At 38.3% G+C, this 13,121-nt stretch overlaps 1 protein-coding gene across 6 annotated transcripts in view; it reads right to left on the bottom strand.

The window, feature by feature from the left end:
- The window catches only part of LTBP1 (latent transforming growth factor beta binding protein 1), a 191,281-nt gene that overhangs the window by 167,405 nt on the left and 10,755 nt on the right, over positions 1-13,121 (bottom strand). For all 6 annotated transcript variants that reach the window (XM_057369961.1, XM_057369977.1, XM_057369970.1 and 3 more), the window contains exon 3: positions 7,960-8,248. In XM_057369961.1, coding sequence (XP_057225944.1) covers positions 7,960-8,248 — 289 coding nt within the window. The remainder of the gene's footprint in view (positions 1-7,959; positions 8,249-13,121) is intronic.

Here is a 13,121-nt window from a genome sequence, read left to right as displayed (position 1 = left end):
AATGCTAAGACTAAGCAAATCCCCTGAAAAAGGGTYCTTTGTGTCTTTGTTATCTATTTAATAACGTTATTAACAATGGAGTCTCAATAGCGATTGGAAGCTTAGRCAATACCAAAAGTTATATTGATACAGAAGACACATATCAGCTAATAGGTGCAGCTAATATTATTTAAAAGGGCTTTAGATCAAATATTAAGCAAGATTTCTGATACAAGACCAAAGATCTCAACAAAGATTTTCAAGTTCAAAATACCTGAAACAGAGGAAATGTCCCAGGTTCAATGATTGTTTGATCATTGTAACACTAAACAAAAACTAGATTTTTTGTCTAGATTTTTCTGAAGACAGAATATTGCTAAGTCACATTTTTATATCTGAAATCAGTAATAAAACCTGTTCTCACYTTACTTTTCTTCCTTTGAAAGTTAAAGGTACACATGTATTTTGATGGGAGTTTTCCAAATCCATCTACTAAGACCTACTCACAGCTCTAGAGGGAATGAAAATCACATGAAAACTATTTCCATGTGCTGCAAGGAAAATTGTTATTTGCAAGACTCTGTTTTTATTTCAGCCACATCTCATAATCATTACTGTTGCACAGTAGTTTGCTTAGAGTAACCCGAGTGGGCTACTTTTCATCTCTGTGGCTAAAAAGTCTCAGTTAAGTATAAAAAGGTTGCATAATTGTTTTACAATCAAAAACACTTGCTGACAGCCAAGGTTCTGAATGCCACAATGGTGCAAATGACACAAYAGCAATATATCAAACCAAACTTTAACAATACAAATCCATCTTTGTGAAACTCAAAACACCCTGTCATGCTTTCCAAACAAAGCTGTGCTCCCCAGCAAGCCCCCAGAAAGAAATTTTGATTGCTTCCCACATTTCCTGAAATAATTGTTTGATGATAAATAGTAAAAGTTCCAATAGTTATAGAGAAAAACAAGACCAAACTAAACAAACCAAAAAACAAATCACACCCCGGAAAAGACACTTTGGAAGAGAACATAACACATTGCAACACAGTAACAAATCACGTTAAGAAGTCCTCATTAAAGCCCTCCCTACACATTCAAACACAGTGCAAAATGTTCAGCGCATGTGTATTTAAGCAAAAAAAAAAAAATAAAAAAAATTAAAAACACTATGGTTTGAAATGGGGCTTACAGTCTGCTTTTTAACTAAGCTGACAGCACTAGTACACTTCCAAGGCAATTTTTTTTCCTGAAAAGCAGTGCCTTGAAAGCAAGACAATGATTTTCATACACATGGAATATGTCTAAATCATTATGCCTCTATTTTGCAGTATTGACATACAGGAGCATAAGCATATTCTAGCAGCACYGAGAAAAACCCAAACATCCCCACTACCAACAGAAAAACAAAACCAAACAAAACCCAAAACAAYTTAAGTTGTTGACAAGTTAACTAAAAACTTAATTTAAAAAAATCCTTTACTTCACAGAGTGTGTTCAGGTTGCTGGGATTCTGGGAAGGAAGGTACATTGACATATTCAAAAGGAATGTGCCTTAGAGGGTAATATGGRTAACTGATCTGTTACAAGTCTGTTTGGAAGAACATGAATAACTTGATGGATAATAGGGTACACTGTGTTTCCTTGCAGCCAGTCTATTGTTGAAAGCACTGTGCAAAAASCATCTCAGAATCCACCCCAAACAGCTCACAATGGAAAAGTTATTTTCCTGATTTTCCTTGAAGACACCTTGCACTAGCAAATCTAAAAGAGGCACACCATAAATTCATTACATGTTAWAAGTCCATACTGAAGGGATGCAGTCATCAGCATAACCTGCAGAGAGAAAGCCAGTTTTTCATCTCCTCGACACAAAGCAGTGAGCTCAAGAACTACTGGAAAAATCTCACCTCTGACCACTGCAGTTAAATGTTTAAGTCTGTGAACAGTAACACTGCAGTGTTGCAAAGCACATGGTGCTAATACAAATAGCCACGTCACTGGGCTTTGGGAGGGCACAACGAGTGGCCCATGACTTACAGACCACGGCTCTGAAGSACCACAATCCATGGTTGTATCTTAACAGGGTAGTCGTGGCTGGCTCAACATCCTCAAGTATCAGCCCTGAGCACAAATATATGCATGTGCCAAAGACCAGGAAAAATCAAATTTAAAAATACTGATATGAAATATTTAGCCTAGAATAAAAAAAAAAATCATTTCCAAGATGTCATCACTGGAATTACACTTCAGTTGCTTCAGCTCCTCTGTGTAGGCCAAGAGAACATATGATCTCCTCTCCTGAAGAAAGAAGGCAGGGTATCCTTCCTGGCTTCAGAGGAAAAGAGCATCACCAAAAGAGAATGAGCACAACAGAAAAACAACTGAACTAAAACTTTTAGAAACCAGGAAGTCAAATACAGTTGGATATTTAGCTTGGATTAAAGTTTTTTTTTTTTTTTACTTTGTTTACTTGGATTTTGTTTGATTTCTATGAGATGACTAGCTCAGTACATGAAAGGAGTATGATTAATCTTTCTAACCTAGATTTTAGCAAGGTGTTTGACAGTCATCTCCTTCTGTAAAAACTGATGTAATATAGATCACCATAAGTGGGTGCAAAAGCTGTTTGTCTGAATAGGTGGCAGTCAGTGATATAAAATCTACTCAGATTAAGTGACTATTTATTTTCCTTAGAGATCAATACCGGATCAATATTTGATTCATGACCTGGAGAAGGGGAAAAGTATCCTAGGAATTATACACACTTCCAGGATGGAGGAGTRGTTGTTACACTGAGGCCTGAGCAATTTTGACAGGCCAGAGGAATGAGCTTACAGAGCTCAAAGGCAAACACAAAGAGTGATACAGCAACTCTGTGCAAGAGGGTAGATTTGGCACCAAACTAGCTGGAAAGCAGCCCTACAAAAAGTGAGGGTTCTAAGGGATGAGCTGAGCACGTCAGCAGCATATTTGCACGTGAAGAATGGCAGCCGTATACTGGCAGCATAGCCATACAGGTCAAGGGAATGATTATTCCCTCCATCAGGAACTTGTGAGACTGCATCTGGAATACTGTGACCAGTTATGAAGTCCCCAAACCAAGAAAGACACCAGCACAGTGGAGCAAGGCCAGCAGAGGGCCACCAAGACTGTCAGGGACAGGAACATAGCATGTGAGTAGAAAGATTTCTCAGCTCCAAGGAAAAAACAAGCTCAAGGGCATGATATTGCAATCTACAGATGCCTCTTGAGAATCTGTAGAGGAGACTGAGCCAAACTTCTTAGAGGCATACAGCAAAAAGGCACAGGGTAACAATAAACATGCAACAACGGAAACTTCAGCTATGTAAGGAGAATACTTTCTTCCTGAGGTTGGTCAAATGTGGCAACAGAAGCCCACAAATACCAGAGATCTCTGACCTTGCAATCTTGAAAGTATTCAAAGCTCAACCACACAAAGTCAGAGTAACCTCTTATAAGTGATCCTGTTTWARSMAARGGKTKGRMCMRRMCKSYYYWWWMTTYCMACCTAAATTTTATCCCTGCTYTTCTTAAAAAAGTCTCCTTAAAAAAAGAAAAAAAGTCAAGGTCTTTTTGCACAGAATTTCARTATTATCAAGAGCTTCCATCGAGTATTTTTAAACAGACCTCACACTTAAGTTCAAGTGCATGGCTCTTGTAAATAAAGAGTTTCACTTGCTCTGTACATCTTTAGTACAAAATTGTCAYAATGGTGGTGAAAAAGGGTGTCCTCCAAAAATATTTACTTTCAACTAGCTAMCAACCTTCAAAATGCCTATGTATAATCTTTCTTAGACCATCACCTGGTACATCATCATATTAACCAATCTTTGACCCTGAAGTTCTAAAACATAAATTACATGCAGTCAAAGATACTAAAAAGGACTAGCATGCAAGACAGGAAACAACAAAAGGAGCAGTCTCTTGTACTTTACAGTAATCCTCAGGCTAWAGGAGTTTGTACAGTAGAAAGGCAGTAATATCTACAGATTATAAATATGTCTATAAACATTCAACTGACCAATTATATATTATTTTAAAAAATATTCCATTTTCAGTAACGACTGTCCTACATTGTTGATTTCAGCAGGGTCACAATAGCATACCCAGTTTTTCTCTCAGGCATTATTTTTCAACCTAAGTTCACACTGACCTGACATCAACAAGTTAAAATTGGGAAAATTTAGTTAAAACTGAAAAGACTACATCTTTGAACAGAAGTTAAAAAAATAGCTTCAAGATACAAACTGATAGGTTTACTAAAATAAGCAGGCAGTACATTTGCCTGTAATAGCATGTTCCAGTGACCCAGGACCACAGATTTGGAGGGGACCCCTTAGCAAAGATTTCTGGGCACATAAGGCACACCAGTAAGTCCAAATCTGTCACCTGATGTCTGTGCATTCACCATGCCTTTGATGAGCTTTGCTTTGTCCATCATTAAAGCAGATTTTCCCATTTCATCACCAGCTACCTCCAAAAGAGGCTGAATGAGCAGGGCTGTGACACTTCAGTGTATACTGAGCTCCACTTGGTTGATGCTGTAATCCTGGTGACCATTTCCAAAATTGTACTAGAAAGGTCCCTTTAAAAAAAAAAAAAGTTCCACTCACACAGATGGTAAATTCACAAAATCAAGYTGTTGGAGCTATTCTGTTGCCAACAACCAAGAACACAAGATATGAAAGAACACCCAGAGTTACTGGAGAGCTATCACAGGAATTTGGGCCCACAAAGCATGCCTGTTACTGAGATCAGAATTCCCAACAGGTTCCAATAAGAAGCAGATTTTTRTTTCTGAAACACCACTTGTTTTCAATTACAGCCACCTATACCTTCTGCTAACATTTTTCTGAGATGAAACCTTGTACCTGACAGTACATCCATCTTCAGAGCAAAGCTATGACAGACTTGCTGAATCCAGTATATTCCAGGAAATTATTCTCTCWCCAGCTTTCCTTCTGTTCAGCACCTTATTCTTCAAAAAAAGGTAACTAGAAAGAAATAAATGAATTCCCTGCTTTCCTAAATATCATTGCCACAACAATSCTAAGAAAACATGCAAGAACACATCTTGAGGACTGAAGTTGGAAAAGTTGCATTTCTAAACAAAACAGAAAAAAATTGATAGAGGATGGCAAAACAGAAAATCTGTAAAGGCAAGCCTCCTCTAGGAGTTAATTTAGGTGTTCCAGCTCGGGGTCTGCCCTGGTTCTCACCAGTCCTTGACTCCACAGCAGTAGTGTCCAGATCATCACATCAACCATACTGATGATGGCTGACTCCCCTTTCTAGGAGTGGGAAAAGAAAAAGCCATTCCAAAAGTATCTGGGCAGCCTCATGTGACATACAAGATCACAAGGTGTTCAAAGAGGAACTGGAACAGGAATGAGCCTGTCTGCTCCGTGCCAATATTACAGATGTTCCCCCCGAGGGATCTCTCAGCCCTGAAAATGGTCCAACTAGTTGTACACAGGAACTATAACTGGCACTCATTTCAACAGCTGTATGTAAAGATCCACCTTCTGCTGCACGTGATATAACTGCTCTGGTTTGTGAAACAGCCCATTTCCTCTCCATCTCCAGCTCCTACATCTGACTCCTGCCAAGGCTGCAGGTTGGCATTCTCATGACTCCAGAGACTCAGTTTTCCACTTCCCAATGCTAATATTAAGCTGGCTGAAATATATTTATCTTCACATGATCTTCAAGAATAACTGTTCTATCACCCTGAAAAAGGTCTCTCYACAGAGTTAGGAGAAAATCCTTAGACTGACAAGGATCACAAGAACAACAAAGCCTACTGCATATGGAAGCATCCAGAGGCATTTTGGATAGCACATAACAGATGACTGGTTTTGTCAGTTCAAAATTGCTTCCTCTACGTCTGTGATGATGTCCTGTGCATACAGGTACAGAGATTTTGGTGAAGCATAAAATGTTGTAGGTGCCCTCTAGAAACACTTTAGGCATCATAGCCCAGCAACTATCAYGTTTATCATATTCTCTTTTCTCACAAGAGGAATCATTTATGCTTGGACATTATTTCAGGAATAATGGAAAGTAAGTAATCTCTAGAGACTGCCACAAGCCGCCTGAGCACAGTTTTACAGTGCCTAAAARATGACAATTTTTTTTCCAGGCAAGGATAAATTACATGCTTTCCTTTTCTCTTCCCTTCCCCCCTTCCCCCCACCCCCGGCTTTTTTTAAAGTGTATTTTACTACCCAATTTGGACAACTGGCCTTTTTCACAACAAAAAGAAAAATACTTTGAGAATGCTTGTGTGTAGAGGGAGGGAGAAAAAAGTAAGTATACTCTACAGGAATCAGTACTCATAAGACAGGAATTGACTGACCATTTTGTACTGATCTGTTGTACTGCTCTTCATGAGGCTAAGCAGAGACAGCAAGTGATGAGTCCAGCTAGTCTGGATAGGAAGGAACAGGAAAAAAAAACTGATGATTTTACTGGAAACTTCCCCTTCATATTATTTTACTGGATATTTCCCCTTCATATTGGTCACTTGAATAATCCTTGCTTCATTGATAGGAATGAAACTGGACTCAGAGTAGTATGAAATTCTAAAATTTGGTTGCAATTTCTGTCTTTCAAGACTGTGAACGTATTTGTTCCTAAAACCCTCACTGCAGCCCTCACAGGGCTCTACCTTCTGCTTTTCTCRAACAACATACTAGCTTAGGGCTTAAAACTGCAAGGGAATTCAGGTATATTTCTCTTCCTRTTATACAAGACATATAGGAACTTAGTCTAGCTTGTGGGTCCACAGATAGATGAACTAGGACAACAGTACAAAGAATTAGAAGGGTTTAGGAGGGAAAAAAAGCCTGATAAAGAGGTTATGAGACAGCAAATAACAACATTGGCCACTGTCCAGCAACCTCTGTTCTCAGATGAAGCTTTGGAAAGGAGTGGCAGGATGCACTTTGTTGTCAGAAGCCTATGACCACTCAGGTGCAGAACTTTATAATCACACACCACCCCTCCGTGTTCATTTTCACAGCTCCAAACACAATAAAACACAGTTTATTTCCTAGTCCTGATTATCTTGCTCTGGAGACTGGAAGCAAGACAGGCTGCACCCTCCTTACAGCTCTCCAAAAMCAAAACCTGTTACAGGACAAACAGTTTTTTTCCACTGACTCTACCTGAAAGTGAAAGGACAGCAGTTGCTGAAAACACCCAARACTGCTCACATTCGACTTGATTGCCACCCTCCTGTGCACCTCCCTYCCCCTATATCAAATGGGCTCTTGAAACAAAGTAAGGTTAGACCCATCAATAAAAACAACAGGACAATTAGAGAAATTTCAGAYTCATATTAAGTATTTAAGCTCAGAGATATAGCTCATAGTCATCAAAGGCTAACTATGTCACCATCTACTTAAGAGGCAGAGAAAAAAAACTCTCCAACAAGATTGTTGGTTCCCTGTTGCTTATGGCAGCCAGATACAGTCATGAACCTCAAACACAAGCAAGCAGAAGAACTTATTCTAGTACAGCCATACACACTTACATTAAAAGAGAAAGTATAATGCAAATACAAGAAACCAGAACAGAACACAAGCACCAAATCTTTCTGTCCTCAGCTACGCAAGGTGCTAGAATTCAATGTCAGACTCTGCTCTAGGCTAAACTCAAAAGATCACTAACCTAAATTTAAAATAATTCCTCCAAAATTAGTACAGCACTATCATTCTAAGGAAAACAGAAGCTGACTGATATTACGGGATGTTCTGTTCAGGTAAGAAAATCTGGCTCATAAGTAACATAAGTCTAAAAATCCATTGCGATCTTACATTTAAAACAAGAAGCTGTTTTAAAAAAAAAATCTGTGAAAGTTTCCAATTATGATTCTTTTGAAAACACTTGCAAAGAACAACTTTTAATAAATCTGACAGACTGGACTTCTTTGAAAGCAAAGAAAACACTTACTGTGGTTGCATTTGCTGAGGTAACCCAACAGGAGGCTTCTGCTTGATTGTGAATGCCATCTGAGTCATAGGGCCAACCTTTGGTGGGACCTGCACCTTCTGAGAGAAGGTCTGCTGGGCAGCCTGCTGGGGTATGGGCCATGGGGGAACAACGGGGCTCCGGCCTCCAGTGGAAGACGTGTCTTGCACGACTGTATCCTCACAGGAATTACCTTTTGTTCCTGGTTTACACACACAAAGCTGAGGTCGCAGGCACATCCCTCCATTTTGGCACGGTGGTGCACAGTTAGCTAAGAAAAGACATTTCAAAAAGCACCTGTGAAACAAAGCATGAAGGAAAATACAAACCCTCCCCATTAAAGGCACTAATTGTTAATATTAATTGGAGTAAGAGAGAGCAACACTGCTGAACTCCACAAAAGATAATACACAAGTTGGCATAACTTTTACTGATCTCTTGCACAAYAGACATGCACAACATTTGAACAACTTCAAAGCTGGATCTAAAAAGCAGGAAATGCACTARTTAAATCAAGAAATACTGCATATTTCAAATTCTCCTCCTTTCTTCTCACCATACTCTTCCCCTCATACTTCAACTGCATCCAATGAAACAGTATTACACAGACGATAGAATTTTACTACTGATCCAGGCTGGGATTCATTTTACTACTATTTTAAAATGAGATACTGCATAGGTACCTAGAATGAATTCCTAAGGTCACATTACAGATCACCCAAATGATGCAGAGAAGCATGAAGCAATTCAACCCTTCCCTTTCTAAAACCCAAATGATGTTCCCCTGGAGTACCCTTGGCATAGTAACACAAGAGACAGGAACTGCTGCTACAAAKAATTGCTTTGCCTAGGAAGAAACAGACAGGTGCTTGTGATTATCCCAAACCAGTTTCTATACATTCTTTGTACCATCAGTGAAAAGGCATCARGTTCTTCAAAATACAATTTGCCTTCAGAGAGGATTAATTACACTGTTTTGTGTTGTYTATCTAGTGACTACTAGAGGGAGTCTGAAAAACCACCCTAGACTCAACAACCAGCTCGTAGACTTATTAATTCAGGATCAACTCTGAACGAGCAAGAAACCTGGAGAAGCAGCAAATCCCATCCAAAAAACGGGGGAGGGGGGAAAAAAAAGAAAAAGCAATTCCTGATCATATATACGTAAAACTGCAAAGGTGTGTCTACTTTGAGGATTTATTTTGCGTGCATAAATACACATCACACAAGGATGGCAAAACAAATTCTCTTAACTAGAGGATACAATTCGACATTAAAATATAGTTCTAAGATAGYCAACAAAATCCTTTCTTCATTAGCTGCATTAAAGATGGCATAAAATGAAGCWTGTATTAAAAAAATCACTCTTGAACTTTGTTCCTACAAAATAAGCATATTTTTATTTTTGTTAAAACTGCACAATTATATTATTTAAAAACAATAAAAAAGTCAGTCCACAGCCTATGTCCAAATAAATTAGAGTATTTGACACTTCAATCAAGTTCTAATACATACTTCTATATATAAAAACAAATGCACAAGAATACAAATTAATTAACTCATTAGGATGGGACTGTGTTAGTTTGGAGGACTAGTTTGTTAGCTGGCAGATSTATCATATACACCAACTGCACACAACACCAGAATTGCCCTACAACTTGAACCCGAGTTCTACGTGGGGCTTTTCTCACATATTCTTTGCCCTCCATGTGAAACTTATCTTTTKTTCAATAATACCTTGCTGGGCTATTTTAATTGCATATTATGCATCTCCCTGGCAACGCAAAAGTAGTAATTTGCTTACTTAAATCTGTTTATTTTTGTGGCTCTGTCTTGTCTTTGCTGGAAGATTGAAGACCATTTTCACTATAAACTTGAGCAGGGATTTGCAATGAGCATATGTGGTAATATACAAGCCAAGTCTTCCTTGTGCCTTGCTTCTAAAACTTAGATTTTGCTAGAAATAGTAAAAATTTGTTTATATGCACATGACAGAAATGAATCATATCTTGGAAAAAAAATTCAGGAGTCTAAAATTCTAATTAAATTTCACTGGCTTTGGAGAGATTTCAAAGACCAGAAGAGTGACCCCATCACCTGGGTCATCTGTAGGATCAGGCAAAGATCACAGTAAAGAATTTGGGCACAGCTKAAAGTGCTTTAGAAAAACATCTCAAAAAAAACTCTAAAAAAAAAATGAGACTTTCATAAGTCCCATTTTTACATTAAAGAAACATTCATACTGAACATATATTTCTGGAAATATATGGACATGCACCTAGATTAACCTCTAAGTTTCTTGAGACGTTATTTAATAATGAATGACTCAACATAGAAGTAAGCTAACAACACCACACTAAAACTCAATACCACAAAATACCCACTCTACTAGGACGCTGATCCTGCCATATATCCTCTCAAAAGTGAAGTAACAATGTATACACACAAAAAACAACCCTGAAAAAAGCTGCAACTCTTTTTCCTGTAGTTAAAAGCCAAAGCTGTGTTTCAGAAGCCTACAAAAACTTGAGTTTCTACTTATCRAAGTGAACTTAAGGTTGCAGTGAATTTGAAATGATAAAGCTAAAAACAGAACCTGTTTTGAAATTACCTTATCTTTTTTGTCCACATAGACTTGAATATTCTTGCTTCACTAAAAGCGATGTAAACCCTGAAAGTCTGTACATACATTACATGTACATGAAGCAAATGCTCTGCAGAACAAACTGCATTACTTCAACTGGCCTTTAACAAAACAAGAGTCAGGAGATTCAGCAACTATGCTATARCCAAACAGTGACAACAGGTTGAAAATCCCATCCATTAGATCTTCACAGCAATGAACCCTTTGACTGAAGTCCTTTGTTAATGTTGCATAATAGAAGATCATAAAACTGGATAAAAGATCACGTTTTCAGGAAAGAATTAAAATGCACATTTTAATTGACATAATACAGCAGTTTAGTTTCTAAAATGTTCAAGACAGCTGCAGTGTGCCAAATGAATGACCTAATTATTTTGTTTGAAGACAACAATAATGGCCCATAAAACTACAATCAYCAGTATTTTCCATAAAGCTAAGCTTCCAAAAACTGAAGCGTGGAAGTATTAAGTTGAAAAMTGAAAAGCAAGCCAATATACTGCTGTTAAAGGCAATTGGCTTGGTCCTAKTCAAATTGAGAAGGTCATGACTGGAAATTCAACCGAGCTTGGCAAAGATGCRAATAACAAGACGAGGCTTTGTGGGTCAGATTAAAGATCCACTTAGTCCAGTCTTCTCTCTCCATTACTAAGGTGGATGCTTAAGGACAGGATGAGACACAATAAAAGTTTATACCACTACAGCTTTTAAGAATTAGAGGCTCAGCAACTTCCTGAGTAAGAATGCTGGTTTTATGTTTWATAAGTCTCAACATATTTTTCTGTCAGAGGCTGACTGATCTGCTCTTTGAGTCACCTTGCTTCAACATCCAAAACTTGCCGTGCCATGGAAGCTGGCACATTGAAAGGCCATACATAGACAATGCAACCAATCTTCCCTCACTTTCCAGAAGTATGGTTTGTGGTGTGGTTGATACTGGCTGCATGCCAGATGCCTATTAAGCTGCTATACCATTCCCCAGCTAGACAGGGGAAAGAAAATAGGATCGAAAACAATTTACAGCTTGAGATAAGGCAGTTTACCARAGCAAAAGTTTGCATGCACACAAGTAAAGAGGGGRAAAAAATAGGTTTATTCTTCCCATCAGCAAGCAATGTTCAACCACTTTCCAGGAAGCAGGGCTTCAGCATGCATAGGGGTCGCTCCAGAAGGTAAGTACTGTAAACAAAAAAYGTCCYCGYTCTTYGTCCTTTCCTTAGCTTTTATACGTGAGCTGATGTCACACAGTATGGAATATCTCTTTCGTCAGTTTGGGTCAGCTSTCCCAGTTGTGTTCCCCCCCAGGATCTTGTCCACCCACAGCCTATTGATGGGGGGAATGCTAAGAGACAGAACTGGTGCTGTTCCAGCACAGTTCCGCAGTGCCCAAAACCCTGTAGTGTTACCGACACCTTTCTAGGTRCCAATGCAAAGCACAGAGCTCTGAGGGCTGCCATGGGCAAAGGAGCTCCAGCTCAGCCAGACCCAATGCACTGGGGAAGGAACAAGGATTCTTCCGGGTTGGTTTCAAAAAGCCCAAAGCTGTATTCCAAAATGCTCATCCTTTTTATGTATCTTTCCCTTATCAACTACTGCTCACCACTCTCTCAGACACACTACTACTGCGTTTGACAAATGCAAATCAGGCCTGGTATGGTTGTATTTGTCAGATTCTTTCAGAAAAGCAAGGGTAAAATAACATTCCCATTAGGTTTAAACACACCCCTTCCAAAACATCTTTTGTTGGTTTGGGACTGACCTATATATATGCAGTTTTCAGACCATGTGTTCCTGTCATTACAGTTAAAGTGTATATAAATATTTGCAGAAGCAAGACCTAAAATAAAAGGTTTATAATGGTTTCAAAACATGTAAATATTTTAAAACTTCTCCATATACAGACTGTATTTGTTTTCATACATTCTAAATTAAGCATAATTCATTATCTGGAACCAGTAAGTATAAAACATTGTAATGTATGGGAGGAGATTAGATGAAAATTTCTCTTTTGTCCCTTCAAATGAATCAAAATACAACTTGTCCTGAAAAATGTTTGTATTAAACAAATATTACCCTAATGCTAATTCTTGGTGGAATCTCATTCCTATGCTAATCACTTATTTTAACTTCTCCAAAAGTAACACCACATTTACAAGGATATTTCCTTGTGTCTCTAGATGCTGTGGAGAACAGAAACTCACAAAAATGCAGTTTTCAGTGAGAAATTCACAACAAACAAATTTAAATATTCCAAGAGTTTCCTGCAGCCAAATTTCTAGCTTTTTAGCCTCAGCTCCACCTTTAAGCATTTCCTTAAACAAGGAACTGCTGTTGGTTTGTACTTAAATGTCCACAAACATTTTTCAATTTCATTCTTGAATTTCTGATACTTTGACACAATTACACTACAACAATGTTGTGAGTCATATGCTATTTCTGATGCACTTATCGACCAGATTGCTTTATTTTTCAACATAAAATTCACCATTTTTTATTCCTCCTC

This window comes from Malurus melanocephalus, unplaced genomic scaffold, assembly GCF_030028575.1.
Source record: "Malurus melanocephalus ecotype Western Australia unplaced genomic scaffold, MMel_1.1 scaffold_5, whole genome shotgun sequence".
In the NCBI taxonomy this organism is placed as follows: domain Eukaryota; kingdom Metazoa; phylum Chordata; class Aves; order Passeriformes; family Maluridae; genus Malurus; species Malurus melanocephalus.
This window is presented reverse-complemented; position numbering and strand designations above follow the sequence as displayed.